Here is a 25,694-nt window from a genome sequence, read left to right on the forward strand (position 1 = left end):
GGTGATGCCATCGAATAGTTCTTAGACTTAGGGACCACCTCCATCCATACATATAAAATATTTTAACACCCACCCTTACTACCCAGAAAGATAGGGTAGAATTGTCCTGTCACTTAAACATACTGACCTTTATCACTGTCACTGCCATCATCATCATGATCGTCATCCTCTTACTGTGTGTCGAGCACTCATTGTGTACCAGTCACCGTGCAAAGCACATGCGTCACTCTATCAACCGCCACGGCCTTATTCATCGGTAGTGATTTTAACCCCTTTGAAGGTGTAAGACTCCAAAAAGGTTGAGTAATGCCCAAGGCCATAGGGTGGCCAACTCCAAAGCTCGCATTTGCACCTTAACAGTTTCCTGCCGTGGAGAGCTTTCGGAATGTTCGTGGCCACCTCATTTCTTCTTTTCCCCTTCAGGTCTACCCTAGATGATTATTTTAACTTGAATCCACTGAGCTCTATACGCTGAAGAGAGAGATAATCGCTAAGATAGTCTTGGGCCTGGAAGTCCCCTTAGAGTTTTCCCTGGGAGTCCACGCCTTGGAAAGGGATGAGAGAACAGTAGCAAGAGGGAGACACCGAGGCTGACAGTTTTGTGAAGGTTGTTTACAAAATCGTCCTGGTGCAGGCCAGAACCAGGTAGGTGGCCATCGGGGTCAAAAATTCATTTTGTTTTTGCCTCAGGGAAAGCCAGAATACTTGGGTGCCACTGTGGCTGCTCCTGTGGTGAAGCTGGCGGACCAGGACTATGAGGCGCCCAGGCTGAGCTATCACCCCATCTTTTGTGGGAACCTCTCTGGAGGGGACCTCCTTGCCGTGTTTGAGCTGTTACAGGTGAGTGAAGCAGAAGTGGCAGCTGCGCTGGTCATCGTCTGTCTGGTCTACCTGGCCAGAGCTGCGGCCTCGAGGGAGGTGCACTCTGGTGAGACTGTGCCCGGCCCCTCCCTGCTGTCCTGGGCCCCCTTCTGGGGATCTGGGGGGTGCCACTTAAGAACACAGGCTATTCCCACAACCCCTGTGATACAAGTTAGAATCTCGGGATGAAGTACCCTTATGGGTTTAGCCAACAATGCTCGTGCAAGTCCTTGAGCTTCCTACAGACCAAGAGAGGACAGCAAAGAGGAAGGGAGCAAAGATTTGTGGGACTTACCTTGTGCCTGGCGTTGCATTTGCTACCTCGTGTACCTCTCATCACACTAGACCTCCCTCAGCCCTGTCGAGACGGGTGTCATGATTCCCATTCTACAGATGGTAAACTGAGGATCAATGCAGTTGACTGGCCTGCCTGATCATGCAGCTAGCTGGTGGTTGGGCTGAGAGCTGAACTTAGACCTGTAAAGATTTTTGCTCCCTACACTGTTCCACAGTGTCCCAAAGACAAAGAGCTCTTGATCTGTCCCATCGGACGTAGGGTAATTTGTAAGCACGTGTCTTAAAAGACTTTTTCAGAAAACAAAGGCAGGAAACTCGGGCAGGGAAGCTGAGACTTTCGAGTCTGGCTGTCCAGCGGAAAACCCAATGGGACACAGAGAGGACCTCGAGGAGCAGTGACCGGGTGGGCCTCTATCAGAGAGAGCTCCCTCCCTGACCATGTCACTCTCTGAGGGCAGGTGGCACTTCACCTATGGGTGAGACCAATCCCTCTATGAGGAATCCGGTTCTTCAGAAATTTCAATATCTAAAAACTTCTCCCTCAGTAGAGAAACTAGAAGACAAGTGTTCCTAACACTCAGAGAATAGGTAAGAGTGAAGGCGGTGGGAGGGATGCCAGGGGTACAGAGCCCACTTCCATCACTTCTTAGAGTGAGACCTTAGGTGAGCTCCTCAACCTCTCTGCGTGTCACCTGCAAAGTGGGGATGGTAGTCTCCCTAAAGTTCCCAACATGAAATGAGAACTCAGTAAATACTGCCTGTTTTATTAGCAGTAATATCATTATGAAATGGGACATTAAAGCTAAATATAGTGAAAAGAGCCCTGGCTGGGTAGCTCAGTTGGTCAGAGCATCATCCTGATACACCAAGGTTGCAAGTGTGATCCCCAGTCAGAGCACATACCAGAATCAACCAACAAATGCATAAATAAATGCAAGAACAAATCAGTATTTTTCTCTGTCTCGCTTCCTCTCTCTCTCTCAAATCAATAAATAAAATTGTTTTAAAGATTTTATTTATTCACTTTTAAACAGGGGAAGGAAGGGAGAAAGAGGGAAGCATCAATGTGTGGTTGCCTCTTGTGTGGCCTCCACTGGGGACCTGGCCCGCAACCCAGGTATGTGCCCTGACTGGGAATCGAACCCGGGACTCTTTGGCTCACAGCCTGCACTCAATCCACTGAGCTATGCCAGCCAGGGCTCAATAAATAAAATCTTTAAAAAATACAGCGAAAAGGAAGTTTAAGAAATGCTTTACATTACATATTCCAAAAAACATGTTTTATTTTCATTTTTAAAGTTACTTTCCGTGTACGGCATGTGGTCCTTGTTTGCCTTAGCAATGTGCAAGTTTCATTCTTTAAAGCAAAACTGTACCTAATGACAGCGTTTACTGGGTGATAGTACAGGCGGTAAAAGCAGTAGAGGAGTGGCTGGCGTGGGAAGCTAAATCTTGCCAGGGTTCCCACTTTACATGTCAGAAAGCTGAGGCTCGTTTTGTTGCTTTGTTCCTTCTTGTTTTATATTCCACCCATGAATGAAATCGTTCAGTTTCCGTCCTCTTCCATCTGACTGGCTTCACTCAGGATGAGACTCTCAAGCTCCATCCACGTTGTTGCAGACTGCGATATTCCACGTTGTTATGGCTGAGGGGTGTTCCATTGGATAGACGCACCACCCCTTCTGCATCCAATCACCTGTCCAGGACACCTGGCTGGTTTTCATGCCTTGGCTATTGTGAATACAGCTGCAGTGAACATAGGGGGATGTACATCTTTACAAATAAGTGTTTTTATATTTTTAGGGAAATACCCAAAAGCAGGATTGCCGGACCATATGGTGGTTCTATAAAAAAGAAGGAAACTAGACTTCGGGTGGGAAGCATGCCATAGAGTACTTGTGTCAAATTATATCTTGTGTATAAATTTAATTTTTAAAAAAAGGAAGCTGAAAAGCTGAGGCTCGAGGTTAACGGAATTGGATTCGGCCCACCACTCTTGTCATTACACGAAGCTTCTTGAGGTGCTGTGAGTGTGAGCCCCCTAACCTGTCAGCGAGGGGCTGGGCCTGCTGCTCCCTGCAGACCCTCCGAGGCTGGGCTCTCTCCTCCCCGCTCACTTCCTCCACGCTGGGCTTCCTGACAGCTGAGCTAATAGAGGAAGCGTGGTCAGAGGCAAGCCACCTAAGAGATAAAATTCATTAGGGTTCCATTAGGACTTCTCATTTCATTACTGGTTCACAGCGTAATTTAATCATCAGCACAGCTGCCCGAGCATGTGGGTCTCGCACATGCTGAGAGACGGGCGCTGGAAAATGCCTTCACCCGTCCCCAGCTGCTCTCCCTGTTCATCTGTGGGTGGCTTCCCCAGCCTCTGCACCTCCTGTCCTGAGACGATGCCCTGTCTCGGAGGAAGGATTCAGAACGTTGCTTTTTCCGTGCCTCAGACTGCATTCAGCATGTCTGCTTCCCTTCCCTGCCCAAGCGGGCTGCCTCCTCCCCACCCTGTCGTCCCAGTCCTGGCTCAGAGCCCGCCGTTCTTCCAGAATCTCTGCCGTGAAAGCTCAGACTCAGCTTTAATTCATCGCTCTGTGTCTCTATCCACAGCCAGGCCCAGCCCCTGCTGAGACAGCTTCCACCCTTCCGGTCCTCACGACTCCGCTTCTCCTCGCGATTGTTGCATTGGCCTCCTTCCTGCCCTTTTCTTGTTCACTGCACCCTCCACGGCCCTCCCAGAGCACAAGTTGCACCACACTGCTCTCTCCTTCCAAAATCATCCATGGCTCCCTGCTTCTTATTACTTCCAAAATGTTCCCCAAAGTCTGTTGTTAGTAGCACCAAACACAGTCCCTCCAAATAAGCGAAAAGGAAACTCGGGAACTGCTTCATAGTGTATCCCCCCTGGGGAGTGGAAATGCCCATCACCACGGTGAAGACTCTGAGAAGATCTAACCTTTTCTAAAGGTTTTTTTGACCATGAAACTTTGTGGGTTTATTTTTTTTGTTTTTGTTTTTTTACATAACTCTCTATAGCTCATGAAAGGAGAGGTCTGGCCCATAGGAGAATGCCAAATTTCCATAGGCTGGCCTTTAAACTCTCCCAAAATTTGTCTTCAAGCTGCGTTTTCCGCTCCTGTTTCATCCTGCTGCTCCGTACGCACCACGGACTCTTTCTGCCAGCTGCTCCAAGTCCCCGGACCTCACCACCCAGATGTGCTCCTGTGCCCTCAGTCAGGCCGTTACCCCATTTGGGAACATCTCCCCATGCTGCCCGCCTCAACCTCCACACTCCATTTACCTGCTTAGGAAAAACATCATCATCAAAGTTCAGAACTAGAGATGCCTCCTCCAGGAAGCTCTCCCCACCCTCACCTCCCTCAAATTAAGTGTTTTCTTCCATCTGACAGCACATTGCCTGATTTCTATTTAATTCTGTGCATGGTAAGGTCAGTTGTGTGCAGGCTTGTCATGCATGACCCTGAGAGTGGCAGCTCCTTAAATTTTGCACCCTAGCTCCTATTCTGGCCCTGCAGCTGGACCCCCATTGAGGCCCCGATATTTTGTCTTTCCTGGGATACTAGAGCAACCTGGCTTTTGGGGCAATTTATCCTATGCACCCCTGAGTCTTAACATTCTGTCTTCATAACAATGGCTTATCTTCCCCAGGCCCCATGCACTGAGTAACTTACACACCACGTAGTTTCGCATGCCAACAGTTGACTCATTTCCCTGTGAAACCCTTTCGTCTTAGACGGGGGCAAAGTCACTGAATCTCCACCATATAGTGAACTCCTCTGAGGCCTGTACTGGTCACTCTGGGCATCTTTGAGGTGCTCACAAACCAAAGCTTCGTCAGGGCATTCCCCAGGCTGACATTCTAGCAGCACCAGGATGGGCAGACCAACATGCCGCAGGCACCGCCTTGTGCCTCCATCCCAGCAGTTCTGTGCCTCCCTCACCTCTTCACCACCCGGCAGCGCAGGCCGTGCCCCCTCCCCATCCCCCAGCACCTCTGTCTGGTCTGGCTCATTCTGCAGCTTCACTGGCGTGAGCCCGTTTGGCATTCGCGGTGTCTGCTTGCTGCCTGCCTTTTCCGAGCTTTCTTATAATTAAATTGACCACATCTGCCGCTGCCAACTAGACTATGTCTGTGAAAAAGAAACAGTGCTGTGTTTGGGCTGTGCAGGTTTTGATGAGCAGCAATTAGGCTTTTGCAGACATATGGAGCGAACATGTCAGTCAGCCAATAAGCATTTATCGAGGGCCTGCAGGATGCGAACATCGCTGGAGGAGCTTGGAGACCGAAGTAAAGTAAACAAACACTTCCTCTTAGCAAAGTCAGCGAGGCGAAGAACCTCCTTCTCCAAAGCTGTGCTTCATACGTGCCAAGGGGCTTGAGGGATCATCTGGCGCAGTATCTGGGGCCCAGAGAGGGAAAGGGACTCATGCAGAGTCACACAGCAGAGCCCGGTGTCCAGGCTCAGTATGGATTTCTGCGCTAAGCTTCTAGAGAGGACACACTGTGTGCCAAGGACAGTGGCCGGGATCAAGTCAGGGACAGGTTCCTGAAAGACGGACGGGTTGAGGCAGGCCTTGAAGGCAGTGTGGGTGGCCTGCACGGTTAGGAGAGACCCTTTCCTCAGTAGACTTTCTGAGTCATGCGTGTGAGAGCTTAATAAAGCGTGAGTGTTCTCCCACACCTTGGTTGACTGTAAATGCACAGGAAATGGCATCTTTTCATCCTTGGAGGTCTGCCTTCAAAAGGCGTCATTTTCTGTTGCACTGATTAAGATGTGGCTTCTATTTGATTAGGCAGGAATCTCTCGTAGTAGCAGCGCAAAGTGGGGAGTAGTTAAGTCTCAGAGGGCCAGCTGCTGATCAGAGCCCCCTCCCTAGTCCCCGGCTGGAGTTCCGATGCTGTTTTATCAGGTTGTGAGGATCTATCTGTCCTTTTTTTCCTTCCCTCTCTCTTAACCTATCAATTCTGCGGCACATCGTTAAGTGCTCACTAAATGAGGGTTACTTTTGTGAATGGAGGCACTTGTCAATTCATGAATAATTCAGTGTGGTAAAATGCATCATCTCGGTCGCATTTTAAGCTGGAATCATTACTTTTGTTAAAATAATGACTCTCTTGTGGAGGAAAGGGTTTTAATCAGTTGCATAATTTGGCTGATGGCAATAACAGGTGAATGAGGGGGGAAAATAAAGCGACTCGGATTCACATGTATCTCCCTGGGGTGGGACAGTCCCAGGAACATCCTCTCTGCACCCCCCCCCTTGTCCGCTTCCCATCAAGTACGAAGCCCAGCTGCACATAAGACACGCGTGTTCTTCTCGCCATCCCCACGGACACCCCCTGGTTCCAGCGTGCACCATCCGCTGCCTAGGTTGTCATCCAGCTTGTCTGTATTTGAACTACAGCCAGGAATTAGGGTGTTTCCATGATGAGACTGTCTTTCCACTAAAATGAAATCTGTCTCTTTATACATTCTAGTTGTGGGTCATTTTTTATTTTTCAATTATAGTCCATGGACAGTATTGCATTCATTTCAGGTATACAACATAATAATTAGACGTTTATATAAGTTAGGATGTGATCCCCCCCAATAAGTCCGGTACCCACCTGGCACCATACATAGTTACTGCAATATTATTAACTATATTCCCTCAGCTGTACTTTACACCCCTGAGGCTGTTCTTAAAACCCCCACTTTGTACTTCTTAATCCCTTCAGAGCAAGAAAAACACCATGTGATTTCACTTAGAAATGGAGTCTGTAAAAACGAGATAAATGAACAAACAAAACAGAAGCAGACTCACAGACACAGGGAACGAATCAATAGTCGCCAGGTGGGGGGAGGGTTGGCGGGGCTGGGTCCGTAACGACTGTCTTGCGGATAAAGTGCTTGCGGAGGCGTGGCGCTGTTGGCCTTCCCTGCCTGCCCTGGGCGGTCTAACCCGCACTTGTTCTTTGTGGCAGGTCCCTTCGTCTGGGCTGCAAGGGCTCCCTCCCATTGACCCGCCGGATGTCACCCAGATCTACCCGGTTCCTGCCAGCATCCGGCCCGTGCTGAGTAAATACCGAGTGGAGGTACGGCGCCAGGAGGGGTTCAGCGGATTTCGGAGGCTAACGGGCAGTGGTGCATTGCAATACGGTCTCACACTGTATGAGGGGCACTGTGGGGTGGGATGGAGACACGGTGGAGCAGACAGGGCCCTTGAGTGACTGCTCAGTCCTTTCCTGGAAGAACATACTGAAGTGCTCAGGCACCACGTGGACTTGCATGCTGGCTCCTCCTCCCTGGGGCTTTGAGTGACAGCTCTGCCGGTCCTCTCCTCTTAGGTTCTCTTCTGGGGCGTCCGAGAGATGAAGAAGGTGCAGCTGCTCTCGGTGGACCGTCCGCAGGTTCTCATCGAGTGTGCGGGACGAGGAGTCAAGTCCTGTGTGATCCAGAGCTACAAGAACAACCCAAACTTCAGCATCCAGGCTGACGCTTTCGAAGTGGTGCGGGCATCTGGTTTTCCCACGGGCCCACGCCCTTCGTTCCTACACACTGACTGGGCCGGGGGAGGAGTTCTGGAGTTCCAGGGTATCCGCTAGCTGCAAGGAAGAACAGTCTAACTGAGTGAAAAGCCAGACGTTCAGACTGAGATACAATAGCCTTTTGCTGCTGTGTGGCTTTGTTTTGAAAGGGTCCAGGTTAGATCACGCAGTAAACCAAGTCAGGTGAACAGTGGTTGCCAGTGAAGCCGCAGTTCATCACCGTCAGCATCACCTGGGGCCTTGAGAAATGCACATTCCCAGGCCCTACCCCACACCTTCTGAATCACAAACTGTGGGGGGCTGGTCCCCAGTTAAGACAGCTCTGGCTGAACAAGCCCTTCAGTACATTCTAAAGTTTGAGAACCACTGGTCTAGAGGATACCCTCACAAGACTCATTTTAGTGGTTAGATTAAAAGAATTATTTGTGCATAAAATGGCAGTAGTTTACACTTGAATTTATGCTTCTAAAGCAATTTTTTTTTTGGCTTCTGTGCTTTTGTTTCAATATGCCAACACCCTTTTTTGTGCTCTGATTGGGAGCGAACCGTGGAGTTTGCTTTGTGCAACGCGGTCCGTGCCAACAGACGCATATGCTGCATCAGCAGAGACTGGAACTAAAGAAAGTGCATCGTGTGTGCAAACATTTCACGTCAAGCTTTGCTGAGTTTCGGGGCCCCCCCAGGGAAACGAGTGGGCAGGGCACTGGCCCCTCACCCTCAGCTCCATTTTAAATGGCTCCCTGTTATACCCTGGGCCCGGGGAAATACCTGTTTGAGATGAGAGTTCTTTCTCCTGGTGAATGACGACAAAATAAGGTGATGAACAATGGCTGCCATTTGGAAGTGTGTGACTCCTGCAGCACAAAGCTAGGATGCACTGTTCGTGCCACTCTTCACGTTTTGGGTGATTTCTCCTTGGCGTGGGAAGGCAATGCTCCAGACTTCTGGCAGGCTGCAGGGGTGGCCTGGAACAGAGCGACAAGGCAGGGACGGTGGGAGGAGGCGTGTCCAGCTGACTTTGGTCTTTCCTCCAGATAGGTCGGCAGGGTGCTGGCAGCCAGACTAGGCCCAGGCTGAGCCCCCACCGCATTCTGGCCTCTCCCCCCCGCAGGAGCTGCCTGAGAATGAGCTGCTGCATCCGCCCCTGAGCATCTGTGTGGTGGACTGGAGAGCTTTCGGGAGGAGCACCCTGGTGGGCACCTACACCATCAACTGCTTGAAGCAGTTCTTGTGTAAATCCAGGGAGCCCCTCGCCCTGCCCTCACAGGTGGATGGAACCCAAGGTGGGCAAGGTAGGACGCTCCTCCCGGGCTCTGGGGCTGCAGACTGCAAAGCTGTCTGCTGGGGGACCCACACAAAGGTGCACCCACCGCCCATCGACGGGATTTTTCTGAAGAATTCACTCCTTCAGTCCCACCTCTACTTCTTTAGTTGCCAGGTTCTTACTTTAAGAATGACATCAGAGTCAACTCCTCTGAGAAGTCTTCCTTGACTCTTACTGGTGCTCCCTCCTCCCTCTACTCCCTGACATTCTTCTTGGCTTGACGCTACTTTCCTTTGGTCTACCTTCCATCTCGGGTGCACCGAGCTGAGTTCATTGCACTTCTCAGTTGATGCTGTACCATTATCATTGGTCAGTTTAGAGCTCTTCACTATATCCACTGCCCGCCCCATCCCCCGTGCTTTATTCCCTGTCCCCATGCCCAGTCCCCTCCCCACTATAGGCGCCATGCCACCAGTTCTTGTGCAATGTAAGCCCATGTAATTTGCACTTACGACATGGTGCTGTATAACCTTCATTGGGTTTCCTCCTCTTTTCATCAAAGCCGTGCTTTAACATCTGTCCGTGTTGCTCTGTGTATATTAGCTCGTTACCACTGCCAGCTGCTCCTGCTCCACTTGGCTCTTCCTTTTCCCTTGTATTAGACCCCTAGGCTGCCTTCAACTCCCCGCTTCCACAAACAATGCTAGGGCAAATGGCCTCCACTCATTCAAATTACTCTGAGGATCAATAATGAGTACAACCATGTATTGATTACCTATTAAGCAGCTAATGCCTTACATCCTGATCTCATTTATGACCACAGTGACCTGGGTATTTTCACTGTCATTTTATAAAGAAGGAAGATGAGGTTCAACGATACTGGGAACTTGCCGTATTTGCATCCGGGACTGTCTGATCCCCAGTCTTGGGTCCCTGGAATAACCTCCCTGTACTGGAGCCCAGTTGCCTGACCAGCTGTGCTTTCATTTTGCTTATTTTAGACTTGCTGATAGCCACTGAGCCCTCTGGGCCCCTCAGCTCCTCCCAGGAGCCCCCAACAGATCACATTTATGTGGATGTAGAGCCGCCGGTCACAGTGGTGCCCGACCCTGCCCAGGTTCAGCTGGCCGGCCTGGTGGACGTCCCCGACTCGTCCCCTATGCTGGAGCCGGAACACACAGCCGCAGCCCAGGAGCCAACAAAGGATGGGAGAGCTAAGGTCGGAATATAATCCCTCTTCATGCTTACAGGGCTCATTAGAGTTTGTACTGGAGGCTCTAATCCTCCCACCTACCAGCTGTGCAAACATGGGCAAGCCACTTCACCTTTCTAAGTATCGGCTTTCTCACCTGTAAAATGGGGATATTGATGCCCACTTTGCAGCATGGTTGATGGAATCAGACAAGGCAATGTATAAGAACTTAAAAGTGCTGGTCAAATGGGACAGTAATATCTAACTGAACAGAAACTTTTCTTAATGTATTAGCGTGGAAGGACAATGGTTCCCACGTCTAGGCCTGATTCACCAATATTTAGAACTTACTTTGTTCAAGGTTATATGGAACAAAAAGATGTGTTTTCTGGATTCTGAAGAGGAGTGAGACTTCTCCCCAGCTGGCTGAGATGCTGGAAGGGGAGATGGGCACGAATTCAGAAAGCCATAAGCCAAGGATGTGATTGATCTTCCTGTGTCATAAGTTTAAGTACCCTATTCTGGTGCATCAACTTACTTAAAGGAGAAGGCAGTTTTAAGAGAGTCCTAAGAGATCGTTTGCCCAGCAAATGGCAAAGGCTGAAATACAAAGCAGAGTAACATAGATGAATGGATGTTTGCTCTGGCTGCTCCCGCCTCATCCAGACTCCATGTGCCCCTCGAGGGGTCCTCTCCCTCCCACCAGCACGGCACTGGTCATTTTAGAGTAGAATTCTTCATTTAAGTGTTTGTTGCTACCGTAAAACCATGGGCCCCATTAAGTCATAGATAGTTTTTTAAGCATCTCTGTATTCCCTGCATTTGATAGAATGCCCGGCACCTTCGTAGGCGGGGCCCCCGATGTGTCTGAGAGAGTGAACAGATACTGGGTTCGTGGTGTGTCTTGCACAAATAGTCTCTGCCAAGAGGACAACTGTCTTCTCCAATAAATATGGCCTTTCTGCCAAACATGTCACTGTCTCTTCTACTCCCTTCACTTAGGTCGTAGGTATCATTTCTTTGCAGCCATTTGAATCAGAAATGATGCTAAAGGAGAATTGTCTACATTATGTCACTTAATCCTCACAACAGTGAGATAAGAAAGAATTATTGTTCCAAATTTATACTGATTGCTTAATGACTTACAGCGCAGGCCTGTCTGAAGCAAATGCCCCATCTACTACTGTATCATAAGCCTGTATCCCCTCCTGAATTCTAAGCTTCCCAAATGTGGGGATTATGTCTAATTCCCGTTACATCCCCAAAGTCAAGCACAGTATCTTACATCTGTTCAACAAATGTTTGCCGAATAAACAAATGAATGAACTGATTATTAAACTTTCATGCGTTGAAGTGGTACAGGGAGCCACAACCACAACAACCTGCCAGCGTTTCCATCTGCCTCCCAGGCTGCACCCGTGTGTTCTGTTTTCAGGAGACCAGCCAACCGCCAGCAGACCCACACAGATCCATGGGGTCCCACTAACAGTCCACCCTCGTCCTTTGCCAGGATGCCAGGAAATCTTGCCGGAGGTCTAGCAAAAGGAGAAAGAGGACCATAGCGGATGAATCTGCTGAGAACGTCATCGACTGGTGGTCCAAATACTATGCTTCCCTGAAGAAAGCACAGAAGGTAGAAACTCCCTTGGCCGTCACGGTCAAAGGGCTTGATAAGAAAATCGTCTCTACTACCACCCTTCCCCTCTTTTAAATTCCACTGTAGGTGGGCTCTACTCGGGTGGGACTCTGTTGACTGCAGAAGGGTTCAAAGCCTGGAAGGACCAGGGATCTGGACTTGCTGCATCCCCACCCTCTGGCTGGAGACGCCGGCTCTGTTGTAAATGCTGGAAGGGCGTTCAGTCCAGTATGGCGCCTGGAGAGTCTGCCCAGCAGTCAGACTCAGGGAGGTCCAGCCAGGAGAAATGGGGTCTCTGCACAGGTGGGCATCAGTGATGGGGGCTTCAGGTCCACCTGGAGATACCCAGCTCAGAAGGCCCCAGGTCTCCAGCAGGGTTCTAAGTTCACATGGGAAGCTATCCAGGTAAAGGCAGAGGTCTTGGCCTTAGCAAGTGGGACTGATCAGTGTGTTGCTAGCTCATTAGCATGGAAAATGGAAGGGATTGAGTGATAAAGCTGGAGAACCAGTGGGAAGTGAGTCTGGAGATTCAACCAAAGCTCAGTGGCTGAATTTGGTAAGACATCTCATTCCTGAGTAAGAAAGGAAAGGGAACTTAGTCAGATATCACTATATGTAATTGAACAGAAAGTCTTCTGATTCTTGACTTTGGAAAGACTATGGTTTATTTATTTAGGATTGTCCATGAAGATTGATATATAGTTAAATAAACAAATCGAATGTTAGTCCCTCACTCAACCTCTCTCCTTTTGTTGCAACGGACAACGGACACACCGTTTCCGGGGAGTGCTCAGCCCTTTCTTCTTTCTCTGCTCACCTCCCCGGTCCCTGGGGCCAACCCAACAGCCCAGTACACCAGCAGGCAAACTCAGAGCTGCAGGCTGAGGTGATCAGACCAAAGCGATGCCCCAGGGAGGCAGAAAAATAGTAGGAAGAGGGGTTGATTTGCAGCAGCTGAGAGAAGGCTGCGCCTAAAGACAAGGGAGTCTACAGCTTGGTGGCACTTTCCTTGGATGTGTGGGCACCTTTCTCGGGAGCAGGGCCTCTCACTGCCCTTGGATCTCAGGTGTTTACAGTGAGCCTTCCTTAGGGGGCCAACTTAGGGGCTGTTTAAATACTCCTAAAGTGGTATCTCTGCTCTAGCTGGCTTAGCTGGTTGGAGTGCCTCATCTGGTTGGAGTGTCATCCTGTAACTGAAAGGTTGAGGATTTGAGTCTGGTCAGGGCACATACCTAGGTTGTAGTTTCAATCCCTGGTCCAGACACATATGCGAAGCAACCTATCAATGTTTCTCTCTCTCCCTGCCTCTTTTCTCTAAAAGCAATGAGAAAATATCCTCAGGTGAGAATGAAAAAAAAAATGACATCTCTGAGAACGCAGAGGACTGAGATAATTGAATTAGAACTCTTAGCAGTTAGCAGGAGTAAGTGAGACATGACAGTGTCGATAATCTTGTCTCTGTCTCTCTCAAAGGAAAAGGAGAGAAATCGCAAAGAGAAAAAAGGCGACACAGGTAAGTAGCTGTGCTGGGGACGTTTGAACATTGAAGAAGGCCATTTGCATAAGAGAATTATAAAACGGAAGCCACTCGAGGTCCGTTAGAGCTGCCCTTGTTTCCCAAGTGTGGAACCAATGTCCGGAAGATGCCAGCACCTTAAAAAGGTCATGTTGCTGATTTCAGCTGCACTTGGACCGGGTCCCAGGTCTCCTGAATCCAGTTCAGTGATGAAACCAACCCTTTGGCTCACGCCCCTGCATTGACAGTCTCAATGTAGAAACAGCGGGGTAAACATAGAAGTGAGTTGGGGTGACAGGCCAGAGCCAACCTGATAAACTTTAACAGAGGTGACCTGGATTTAGCTTCCAAAACTCAGTTTACAAGCACTGGGTGAATCTGGTTTGGCAGAAATCAAACGAAAGAGGCCTGGGATCAGAAATGACCTCCAATTCAAATCAAGCCAACAGAAGAAGGTCTTGGCCCCAAAACCACAGAAACATCAAGTGGCTAATTGCTGTTTCAAGTGACACGGATGGAAGGAAGGAAACCAGAGTCAGGCTCAGTTCCTTGGACCCCTCCTCATTAGTGTATTTCATTCTAAGGCCATCTCATGACATAAAGAGTACTGTCTTCATTTTGTGGATGGGGAAACAGGTCCAAAGAGATGGAGTAACTTGCCCAAGTTTACACAGCTAGAAAATAGCAGAGCTAGAAGTCTGCCTCAGGCGGTTTATTTCTAGAGCCTGCTCCTAAAAGACTGCTGAGTGATCTCTCTAACTCTGTGCAAAACCCTTAACATATTTGAGTCTCAGGTTATTAAAATAGATGAACATCCAGTTCCTAAACAGATCTGAGAGGGAACGTAACTCAAAGCGTTGGAGTCCGTCCATTCTGGGTCTGTTCTTTGCTAGTTGGATGACTGGGCAAATTATTTCCCCATTTCTGGGCCTCGTTTAAGGAATTCTTACATACAACAGGACAGGCCAGCAAAACTGGCCCCAGGGGACCTGCTGGCATTGTGTTCCTATGGGAGAGGCAATTCTTCTGGTTCTGTAGTGCGCTATAAAAGTCCTACAGCAAAATGTTATATTTCTTCTTGGAAAGAAGTGTCATGACACAGGCTAGAGCTAAAGGAAAGAGGGAGCTTGACTTTGTTTCTTCTCGTCTCAACAGCCATGAGAAGTCTAACAGTTTCCACTAAATATCCACAGAGGCAAAACCAGATGATGTAGTGGTGAATATAGAAGAAGGCCCGAAGAGGAAGAAAGACAAATTGCTCAAGAAGAAAGTCAAAGAAGATGAAATCCCCAACCTGGCTGTCTTGAAGGTGTGTGGACACAGCCATCGCCCCCTCAGATGGGGTGGGAGGCTCAGAAGGGGCTTGTTGGTGCTTTAGTCAACCCTAGCAGTGCCTTTGTCTGCACTAATTTACTTCATTATAATCACTGATACAGAAAGTTTACCAAGCACGTAAGCCAAGGCAATGGAGCTTGCTTATTTTCCATTTTCTATATCTTCGTATTAAAAAGGGGCATAACGTACATTGGTTAGCCCAGACTCAGCAAGGTAACTGACAGTGTACGAGTTCCCCTGGCTCACCTCTTGGAGCCTGACATCACCATGCGGATGTGTACACCCTCAAGATAGCAGGATTTTTAACTCGAACTAAAGTCAGTTCCGTCTGACCAATTTTAACATTATCCAGAGGCTATTAGCTAGAGGCACATGGATGGATATGAAAACTAGGAGTATGAACATTATGTATGTAGGTAACAGATTTAGGTAAGTCATTTTGATAGAAAATTTGAATAAGTGATTTAATTATATTACCAATCCTAAAACTCAACTCTATTTTGCATTTCTAAAGTGTATATACAATTTCCCACTTGGAAAACTCATGTCTATATGTATTACAATAAAAACATATTTTATCACTTTATATGTGTTAATTATTAGATGCTTAATGAACATATATTGATTGGATTGTCCTCAAAATATCATAGTCTGTATCCAAAAACCAGTGACATCAATTAGCTCTTAAAATGTTTGTCATATTTATATTTTTATATTCTATTTTAAAACTTTGGGTTTAGCTATACTTTTTGGAATTTCAGAGTTTATTAAAAAGGTTTTATAAATTTTAGATATTTAGATTCTGGAATGCTGAGTCAATCATATTTCTTATTTTGCTAAAGATAAATTAACAGCAGCCTCTAGCTTTTTTCCAAGGGGTGTATACAAAGTCTGGCTCTGGAGAATCTTGGCACTTCTCATTAAATCGATCCTGGTCCTTTTTTCCTTTGTCTGAACATGCACTTCTCCCTTTTCCCTAAAGATATACGATGGCGACCTCGAGAGTGAATTTAATAATTTTGAAGACTGGGTGAAAACCTTCGAGCTCTTCAGAGGGAAGTCTACAGAAGATGACCATGGCCTCGATGGAGACCGAGTCATAGGGAAGTTTAAGGCAAGTGCCCGAGTTAACTCTTTTATCTGGTTCTCCTGTCCACAGATATCAGGTACGACTCGATTCTGTTAATGGGATTGTGACATGGGATGTGTATAAGGAAAACCCTACACCTTTATACCAGGCCCTCTCTGGAACCTCACAAGGCCCAGCGCCAGTCTTTTGAGAGATGTGGTGCATGGCCAGTGAAGTGGGTTGGAACTCAGTCCAGTGGAACATATGGAGAGAGAATTGTTACATAAAAGAATCAATAGATTTTACTTCGCTCTTCCCATCCCCGACCTACCAAATGTATAAATTATGTGAATCTACCAGATGGATGGTTACACTAATCAAATAACACAAACCCTTCACCTGGCAGAGTGACAGTGTCAGCATCTCAAAGCAGTGGCTGACACTTAAAGAACCCACTGCATGCTGGGCCCTGTGTATGCAGTGTGGTGTGTTGGAAATAGCATGGGTGTTGCAGTTTGCCGGTGTCGATTTTGAGCCTTGTTATAATACGAATTACTCTAGCTTCATGATCTCGAGCAGTACTGGACCTCTCTGAGCCTTGGTTACAACATCTGAAAGTCGAAATACTGCAGTCAGGATTGAACGAGATAACAGGAGAAAGCATGAGCTCAGCAGCCACAGGTCAAAGGCGCTCAGTGTCCCATCCGACATTCCTACTCGGGTTCCTCACATAACAGCCCTGTGGGCAGGTGCAGCTGTGCCAACACCCACTCACTGATGGGCCATGAAGAAGCTCAGTTGCAGGCAGGTTACATAAATTTCCTGCAGACACCCGCAGGGCAAGGGGAGTGCCAGCCCAGGTCCTGCTGGTGCTCGACGGTGGTCGATTTCCCAGTGTTATGTCTTCAGTGGTTTTTGGTGGGACATAGGACCATCTTGTTTCAATGGGTCGTGCTTTGTGGTTCCAGGGCTCTTTCTGCATTTACAAAAGCCCCACGGATTCCAGCTCTGAGGACAGAGGACAGATGAGAATCCAGCAAGGGATCCCACCCAACCACCCGGTCACAGTCCTGATCAGGGTGTACATCGTGGCGGTGAGCTATCCTCGTCTACTCTGAGGGGCTGTCTTCGTCTGCTCGGGCTGCCTAACAAAACGCTACAGGCTGGGTAACTTCAACAACTGACATTCATATTCTCACAGTTGTGGGGGCTGGGAGTCCGTGATCAAGGCGCCATCAGGGTTGGTTTCTAGGGAAGCCTCTCTCCCAGGCTTGTAGGTGGCCACTTTATGCTGTGTCCTCACATGGCCTTGCCTGTGTATGCACGCCGGTGGGGGGAGAGAAAGAGAGGGAGTGGAAGAGAGAGAGAGAGAGAGTTCTGGTGTCACTTCATCTTCTTATAAGGCCACTAGTCTTAATGGATTAGGGCACCACTCTTAAGACTCCTTTAACCTTAATTACCTCCCTAATTGCTCTATCTCCAAATACTGCCCCACTGGGGGTCAGGGCTTCCACATAGGAATTTTGAGAGGACACAATTCAGCCAATAACAAGGCATATGAAGCTTAGCTGGTGACTTGGACATTTATTGCTGGCTTCACAGAATTTATGTGTGTAGCTTTATTTGCTCTCTGGGTTTGCCTGCTAACTGGGAAGAAAACCAAATAGGCCGGAAACAGGGAGCTCACAGGCCAGACTGTTAGAGAGACGAACAGGGCAGCTGCCACTGTGAAATCCACCCCCACCCCCTGCCGTGACGGGGCCTCAGGCACCATGGCAGGCAGAAATTTCATTGTGAATGTGTTTCTGAGAGAAATCTCCTCTGCCCTCCTGAGTATGAAAGCAGTGCACTGTGATTGTGAAACTTTGGGGCCCCATTGCCAGGAAGCTCAAGGCCAAATCCGATTCTTAATCAAAGCAATTGTCTGCTGAACCTTTACGGTTCCTGTATTTGTTTCACCTCCTGAACTTGGAGTTGATTATCATAATCTTATTTGATTGCGGTAGTCTAATTTTATATTAACTCTTTGCATACATTGCCTGCATCCTCTTTTTTGAATACATCAATGAAACATAAATCAAAAACGAATTCTTTAACGCTAAGGGAGAAGTACATGTCTCCCTCTCCGTCACACTGTGCTCATGTTTCATCATCATTGCCACGCCCACCCCGTGCCCAGTGTGTTCCACTCACCGGGGATGTTGAGATTGGACGTCCTTGTAAGGGATCACTGGCTGTGCTGGGTGGTCTATTCTAAACACCCACCTCCAGGATAGTTTAGGCTAACTTTTCCTAAATTTTGTTCAGGTCACTCGTGTCTTGGGAAGTGTCTTGGGTGAAATGATTAATATGCATTTCTTGGAAACAGATCATGTGTACAAATATATTTGAGAATGGTGCATATAATATTTTTTCCCTCCACCAACCCCCGAGGTTCACGGAGCTTGTTAGAACATTTAAGGCTCTGAAAATCCAGAAGCAAAGAAATCTACTTACCTGTTGAATCTTCATGAGCATGTTCTAAACACAATGCCCCACACGTTTTCTCCCTCTACCAAAAACCCTGCAGAGCTACGGTGTTATGGGACAGAGTTTGGGGGAGCCAGAAAGAGAGGGTACGAGCAGTTCAAGGAAAGGGAGAAAGTGTTTGGACTGCATGGACTGGGGAAGGATCATTATTTATGGATTCATCCAGCAAACGGCCACAGCACACTTTTCTCTGTCCAGCACCCTTTTGACAAAGGCCAGGAACGCAGATCAGGCTCTGCTCAGGAAGCAGCGTGGAGGAGGGAGGGCTTGGGCTGGGACGTGATGACAAGCAGGACTTGAATAAATGAAGAGTCAGGGAGTGATAGTCCTGGGTTGCAGGATGTAGGATACAGTCACCACAACTGTGGACAGTCCATGCTTCTCACGGGCATTTCTAATAACAACAATTGTGTGGTTTATTCTCTCACACTATATGTAATCAATTAACTACATAATACGTTAATTTAAAGCCTTTAATAAAACACCAATAAGTAAAAAAAAATGCTATTTAAAAGTTACAAAAGGAAAGAAAAATCGTTCCACCTCTACAGTTCCACCCCCAGAAATAACTTACTTTTTATGTCTATGCAAAGAAGTCTGTATCTATTTCTACTTGTCCACAACTTCACCCAGGTATTTATTTGATGGAGCTCTGCTTGATACATTGCATATTGATTTTCTATTTTCTTTTCTTAGCTAGTGATATGACTTGGACATTTTCCCATGCCAGTACATACAGGTCTTCCTCATTCTTCTTAGTGGCCACTCAGTGTTTCCCTGAGTTAACGTCATCATCCGATTATTCATTCATTCAACAAATATTAAGACTGTAGCCGAGGTCCTAGAGATAATATAATGAACAAGACAGGCAGTACCTTTGCTCTCCTGGAGACTATCACCAGCTGGAGGTGGCGGGGCATTAAGAACGGATTGCACATAAACAAGGGAACGGATAGATAATATGAATGTCGGAGATAAGTGCTGAGTGGATGATTAGAACTGGGTGATGTGAGGAGGGTCAATGGGGAAGGGACTGTTTTGGATGAAGTTTCCCCTGAAGTAACTGACGCGTAGCTTGTCTGCAAACGTGGCTATTAAACAATGTGCTAATGAACACCCTTGGAAACGGAGCTTTGTGTGCTGCATGTGGGGTTGTTTCTCACTCAGCTCTCATGTGGGCAGCGTTTCTGCAGGTTTTCAACATCATTCCTCCCTGGCCCCCTACCCCAGCCTCCTCTTAGAAAGTGTTTTCTTGTGATGGTTTATTGACCAGCTTGTCTGGGGTCAGACTTAAATCAACGAGTCAGTGCTAAATGCATACCGAGAGGTCATGAATTCAGAGCCCATTTTTTCTGTGAGGAGCCCTGTAGTGGGTGGGGGTGGGGGGCGGTGGGGTTGGTTCATGCCATGATTTTACAGACAGATCTCAGAGTACCTAGAACCAGAACTCAGATCCGTGCCTTCTGCCTCCTGGTCTGGCATATTCCTCATTTCTCTGTGCCAAGTGCCGCTTTCCACTGCAGCAACAACTCCAGAGAAAGTGAACTTTGGCAAAGCTGGTAACTCTTCTTGTAACAGCAAAATCGAGAGGTTAACTCAGTGGTTTTTAACCTTGGCTGCATCCTCTGAATCATCAAGGGCACTTCTAAAACTCCCGAAGCCCAGGGCCAGTTACATCAGAGTACCTGAGGTCGGAACTCAGGCATATTTTTCTAAGACTCCCAGGCGGGCAAGCTCAGGGCGTGGCCAGTGTTGAGAACCTCGGGACCAAGGGGGTCTCCTCTCTTCCCCGCAGGCGTTCAATCTCAGCCCCGCTGACCCGGATGGAAAATCGGACCCCTACATCGTGGTCAGGCTTGGCAAAACGGAAATCAAAGACCGAGACAAATACATCCCCAAACAGCTGAACCCCGTATTTGGAAGGTCAGTGGCCGTCTGGGTGGCATTGCCTTGTCCTCTCCGCATTTGTCCCTGCTGTGTTTCTGGGGGGGGGTGCATTGTACACGTGTGTGGGTCTGAGTAAAGGGTGGCGGGGGTTCAGTGCTGACCTCTGCTTGTGATACTGGCCAACCGAACCTAACGTTGCAGAGAAAGGCCCAATTCTTCCCTTGGTCCCTTCCAGTATAAAGGGGCACACGGTGATCTTCATGCCTGTGGTTTTCCAATAATGATTTTGCGAGGTTCAGCCTCCTGCATCTGGACAGAGAGGTTTCTTTTTTACAAACAAGTCAGCCAAAGGCCCAGAGAGGTTTAGAACCATAACAGTTCACACAGCTCATGCGTGGAAGAGAAAAGGGGCCAGACCTTTGGTCCTGTCTCCCACCGAAGGGACTTCCCCATCATATCATTTTGCCCCTCACTTGAGGTGACCCCTGAAGTAAAAAAAAAAGTTGAACTGCATCCCCCACGTGTGCTTTGTTTCCTGCAAAGGGTTTTGAAAATCCTCTCATCCGTGTCCGTCCAGGTGAAGCCGGCACTCCCCAGGTCACGGAAACCTACCACGCCCCCTTGTCTCCTGACTTTGTGTTCCCTGCTTGGGCTAGTGCACCCGATCGCTGTTAACATCGGAGTCACGCAGGTGCAGGCTTCATTCTGCCACATACGGGCTGTGTGACTTTGTGCAGGTGGCTCAACCTCTCTGATCCCAGCGTTCCTCATCTGTAAAGCAACAACAGTGACACTAGACTCTCAGGAGCCTTTAGGAGACTAAATACACAACACCTTGCATACCATCTGTGCTAACCCGTAGGAGACCATCAAAACACATTCACTGTCTGTCTCCTTTTATAATCATCTTAGCAACGGATACATTTTGAGTGCATTGAATTTCTTTTTCCGAGTCACAAGAAGTTTGGGATGAAATCTCCATCAGCCTTATTCAAATTCATTTACACATTCGTGATCTCTTTGGACTCTCTGACATTTGATCAGCGCCAGACTCTTAAAACTTGACTGCTTTGGAGGAAATGAGGACATGAATGATTTGGCCTCTCCAGGTTTATGAGAATGATTAAAACGACGCCAGGGAAACACACCCTTGCTTCCCTGATCCAGAGGTGACCTTTAGCATTATCTGCCGTTTATGTAACTAGCACTTCATTTTGCCAAGTGCTTTGTAGTCACTTTTTATTAGCCATTCTCACCACAGTGCCCTGAAGTAGACTGGTTTTATTACCCCCGCTTGTGGCTGTGGCAGACAGGAGGAGGGGGTGACGGAATATTCTCTCCTGCCTCGGCACTGCAAAGAATCTTCCAGAAGCCTTCCACATGTGGACGCTTTGTCAGACGGGTATTTAATGGTTACTTGGGACGGAAGTTGCTGGCTCAGTCTTGCAGCGCTCCAGCAGGAAGGGCAGTGGGCTCCTGGGCCTGACCTGAGGCCTGGGGACTCCTTCCTTGGGACCTCACTCCTGTGTGAGGATGATGGTCATAGGCTGCACCCCCTGACCTCTGGCACCCTGCCTGCCTTCCTGGCCTCATCTGCCTTCGTGGCCTCTGGCACAGGTTGACATGTTTGGGTGTTTATTGGCCATCTCCCAACTAGAGCACAAGCGGCACTGGAGCAGGGCCTTGGTCTAGTCTGTTCAACGCCACGTCCACAGCACGAGGACAGGGCATGGCACAGAGCACACAGCCGATAAGTATTTGTAGAATGAATGAGTGAATGCATGACTCATGAATGAATGAATGAATGAATGAACAGATGGATGGACAAACCTCCAGGGTCCCTCAGTTTCCAGTGGGACTTAATGGGACCCTGTCACTTTGCATCAGCCTGAGGGGGTACCTGTCTGCAGACCTTGGTGGTGCCCCATTTTCTTAACAACCGCAGTGCCTGGCATATAGTGCGTGTGTAATATTGTCAAGTGAACAAAGGAATAAACAAAAGAATGCACACCAGGACAGAAATATGCCACTGTTTCTGAAGGCTTAGAGGTATGAAATGCTTCAAAAAGGCTCAGGTTTGACCCAAGTCACGGTGCATTTTGTCATGGTGCATTCTCTCAAACCACCATTGTATCTGGAGATCCACACAAGTGGATATAAGCGTAGTTTTTCCCTGGGGGGCTGAGAGTCCAGCCAGGGCAGTTCATTCTAATGACAGCTCCAATGAAAATTGAGGAGAGGTTAATCTGGGAGCATACATCTTAGGATAAAGGAACAGAGCAATTGCAGCATCTGTCATGGTTGCCAGGGGCAATTAGCACTTAAGAAGAAGTCCTTTCTTGGTTGCAGCAGCCGTGTGACAACTAAACTCAGAGACAGGCAGCTGCAGGCTTCCTTGTGAGTTGCCTCAGGAATCAATTACCATTGGCAATCCAAATCCTGGAGCCCCAGGGAGGCAATACAATGTCTGTAGGTGGAGGACGCTAATTTCTTCCCACACAGCACTCCCTGGCCTGCTGGAGCTGCCTCAGTCAGTTCCAGTCCCCGGAGCTGGGGAGCATGCCTGCTTCTTTCTCTCTGGGGATGGCTAATTGGCTCAGGTTGTGCTGGGATTGCAGTTCCTGCCTGGATGGAGAGAGTGGGAGTCGGGGCTGAGTGGACCGGCAGAGCTGGCAGGCAGCAGACACACAGGAGAAGAGTGGGCCCTCACTACCACCCCCCACACCGCCTCCTCTGTGTCCCGTGCTCCCAGGCCGCCCCACCTCTTCCCCGGGCAGTGAGGGTCAGGAACCACGAGAGAAGCATCAGTGTGTCTTGATTTGGTTTGCAGGAAGACATTTCCCTCACATGCAGGGGTTCACTGGAAATTTAATCCTCATCTTCTCAAATGCTCTGTGCCTCGGATAATGCATTGTGGCAGGAAGTCGAATGGGGCCGATGCCCCTTTCAGCACCTGGCGCTGGTGTGGCCGCATGGGAAGAGCCAGAACTGAATGAAGAGTCAGAAACTGGCACTTACAGTCGTTAGGCGGATTTATGCTCCTAACCGAGTCACTTGCGTCCTCTGGATTTTCATGTTCGTATCTGTAAAGTAGAGGAACTGGACATAGTGGCCCCCAAGGTCCCCGACAGCTCAGGGAAACATGGGTTGTCTCCTGTCCACAGCAAACTGCAGGCTCCAACAAGGCAGAGATGAGAAGGTGGGTCTCCTTTCTCAGGGGCTTCAGGTCCTGTAGAGACAGGATTCCAGCCCTGCACTCCCACGTCTTTATGATTTGTCCGCCTTGGATAGGGCTTTCACTTACCACAAACTCAGCTGGCATTCCCTGCTAAAGCAAGAATGGAGGGGAAAGGAACGGCAATTTGGGGGTACCAGCTAAATGCCCAGAACTACAACATGCATTTTATAAAAACAATGTTTTATAAAAACAACATTTAGCCACCATGCTGCCCTATAAAGAAGACATTTATCCCTGTCTGCATGTAAGGAGGCCAAGGGGGATGAAGTAACTTTCCGAAGTTTTACAACCAGGAAGTTACTGATCTGAAACCAAGGTTGGAAATCAGTTTGAGACCAAAAACCCAAGGGTTTTCCTCTGCATCTAGCTGCTAACCTAGTTACAGACTGCAGCTGATGGCTGTGGAAAGAGATTATTGGCTGCTGAAAAGTGGCAACAGAATTGGACATTGTTTGCATCTCAATGAAAAGTTAAGCCAAATAAATATCCACTAAGTGTCAAGTTCCTGAGCACTTAGCACATTTATATGAACTGTAGGCGAGGTAAATGGTTTTGATTCCCGAAGCTTCTCCTTGGGCTGCAGGTCATTTGAGATCCAGGCCACGTTCCCAAAGGAGTCCCTGCTGTCCGTCCTGATCTACGACCACGACATGATTGGGACAGACGACCTCATCGGCGAGACCAGGGTTGACCTGGAGAACCGCTTCTACAGCAAACACCGAGCCATCTGTGGCCTCCAGAGCCAGTACGAGATGTAAGTCCTTTCCCTGCAGGGACACTGACGGGGGTCTCGAGGCTGCGGCCTCGGGTCGTGCCTGCTCCAGGAGGGCCGGCCGAGGCTCAGCCTTAACGTCTCACACAGGCTCCACGTCGGCAGGGCTGGGCTGGGCTGATGAAGGTGCTCACTGCAGCGGAGGGTGGTTGGGGCTGGGGAGGCAGCACTAGGTTCTTCAAGAGACAGGAGCTGAATTGTATGTGCTCACTCAATCAGCTGGGCCTGGTGGGCTGAGTTCCTCGATGGAAATGATGCCAGAAGGATGATTAATAGAGCACACATGCAAATATTGTAGTTAATTATAACTAACACTTTTAAAATACATATATTTTATTGAGTAAGCTATTACAGTTGTCCCATTTTTCCTCCCCTTTAGTCCCCTCCACCCTGCACACCCCCTCCCACCTGCGTTCCCTGCCCCCTTAGTTCATGTCCATGGGTCGTACATGTAAGTTCTTTGGATTCTGCATTTCTCATACTATTCTTAACCTCCCCCTGTCTATTTTGTGCCTACCATCCATGCTACTTATTCCCTGTACCCTCCCTCTCCCCCTCCCTACTGATAACCTCCATGTGATCTCCATTTGTGTGATTCTGTTCCTATTCTAATGGTTTGTTTATTCATTTTTGTTTTTTTAGGTTTGGTTGTTGATAGCTGTGAGTTTGTTGTCATTTTACTGTTCATATTTTTTATCTTCTTTTTCTTAGATAAGTCCCTTTTACATTTCATATAATAAGGGCTTGGTCATGATGAACTCCTTTAACTTGACCTTATCTGGGAAGCACTTTATCTGCCCTTCCATTCTAAATGAAAGCTTTGCTGGATAGAGTAATCTTGGATGTAGGTCTTTGCCTTCCATGACTTCAAATACTTTCTTTCCAGCCCCTTCTTGCCTGTAAGGTTTCTTTTGAGAAATCAGCCGATAGTCTTATGGAAACTCCTTTGTAGGTAACGCTTCCCTTTTCTCTTGCTGCTTTTAAGGTTCTCTCCTCCTGGCTGGTATGGCTCAATGGATTGAGCACTGGCCTACAAGCTAAAAGGTCACTGGTTCAATTCCCAGTCAGGGCACATTCCAGGCCCCCAGTAGGTGAGGTGTGAGAGGCAACCAATCACTGTATTTCTCACACATTGATGTCACTCTCCTACTCCTTCTCACTCCCTACCTATAAAAGTAAATAAAGAAAATCTTTAAAAAAAAAGATTCTCTCCTCATGTTTAATCTTGACTGATGTAATTATGATGTACCTTGGTATGTGCTTCCTTGGGTCCAACTTCTTTGGGACTCTCTGGACTTCCTGGAAGTCAATTTCTTTGGCCAGATTGGGGAAATGCTTCATTGTTTCTTCAAATAAGTTTTCAATTTCTTGCTCTTCCTCTTCTCCTTCTGGCACCCCTACAATTTGGATGTTGGAACATTTAAAGTTGTCCTGCAGGTTCCTAAGCCTCTCCTCATTTTTTTGAATTCTTCATTCTGTTCTGGTTGAATGTTTATTTCTTCCTTCTGGTCTAAAGTGTTGATATGAGTCCGGGTTTCCTTCCCATCACTGTTG

The 25,694-nt window shown here is 48.1% G+C and overlaps 1 protein-coding gene across 7 annotated transcripts in view; it reads left to right on the plus strand.

Annotated features, from left to right (window-relative positions):
- The window catches only part of FER1L6 (fer-1 like family member 6), a 129,178-nt gene that overhangs the window by 84,168 nt on the left and 19,316 nt on the right, over positions 1–25,694 (plus strand). For 6 of the 7 annotated variants that reach the window (XM_045860989.1, XM_045860987.1, XM_045860993.1 and 3 more), the window contains 12 exons: positions 691–840; positions 7,139–7,249; positions 7,502–7,663; positions 8,814–8,994; positions 9,968–10,185; positions 11,669–11,791; positions 13,268–13,307; positions 14,504–14,619; positions 15,628–15,759; positions 16,683–16,808; positions 20,039–20,166; positions 23,952–24,122. In XM_045860989.1, coding sequence (XP_045716945.1) covers positions 691–840; positions 7,139–7,249; positions 7,502–7,663; positions 8,814–8,994; positions 9,968–10,185; positions 11,669–11,791; positions 13,268–13,307; positions 14,504–14,619; positions 15,628–15,759; positions 16,683–16,808; positions 20,039–20,166; positions 23,952–24,122 — 1,658 coding nt within the window. The remainder of the gene's footprint in view (positions 1–690; positions 841–7,138; positions 7,250–7,501; positions 7,664–8,813; positions 8,995–9,967; positions 10,186–11,668; positions 11,792–13,267; positions 13,308–14,503; positions 14,620–15,627; positions 15,760–16,682; positions 16,809–20,038; positions 20,167–23,951; positions 24,123–25,694) is intronic. The other variant, XM_045860988.1, reaches the window with a different exon arrangement.

The sequence above is a fragment of the Phyllostomus hastatus genome, unplaced genomic scaffold, assembly GCF_019186645.2.
Source record: "Phyllostomus hastatus isolate PE091 unplaced genomic scaffold, TTU_PhHast_1.1 phas_scaffold_21, whole genome shotgun sequence".
NCBI classification, from domain to species: domain Eukaryota; kingdom Metazoa; phylum Chordata; class Mammalia; order Chiroptera; family Phyllostomidae; genus Phyllostomus; species Phyllostomus hastatus.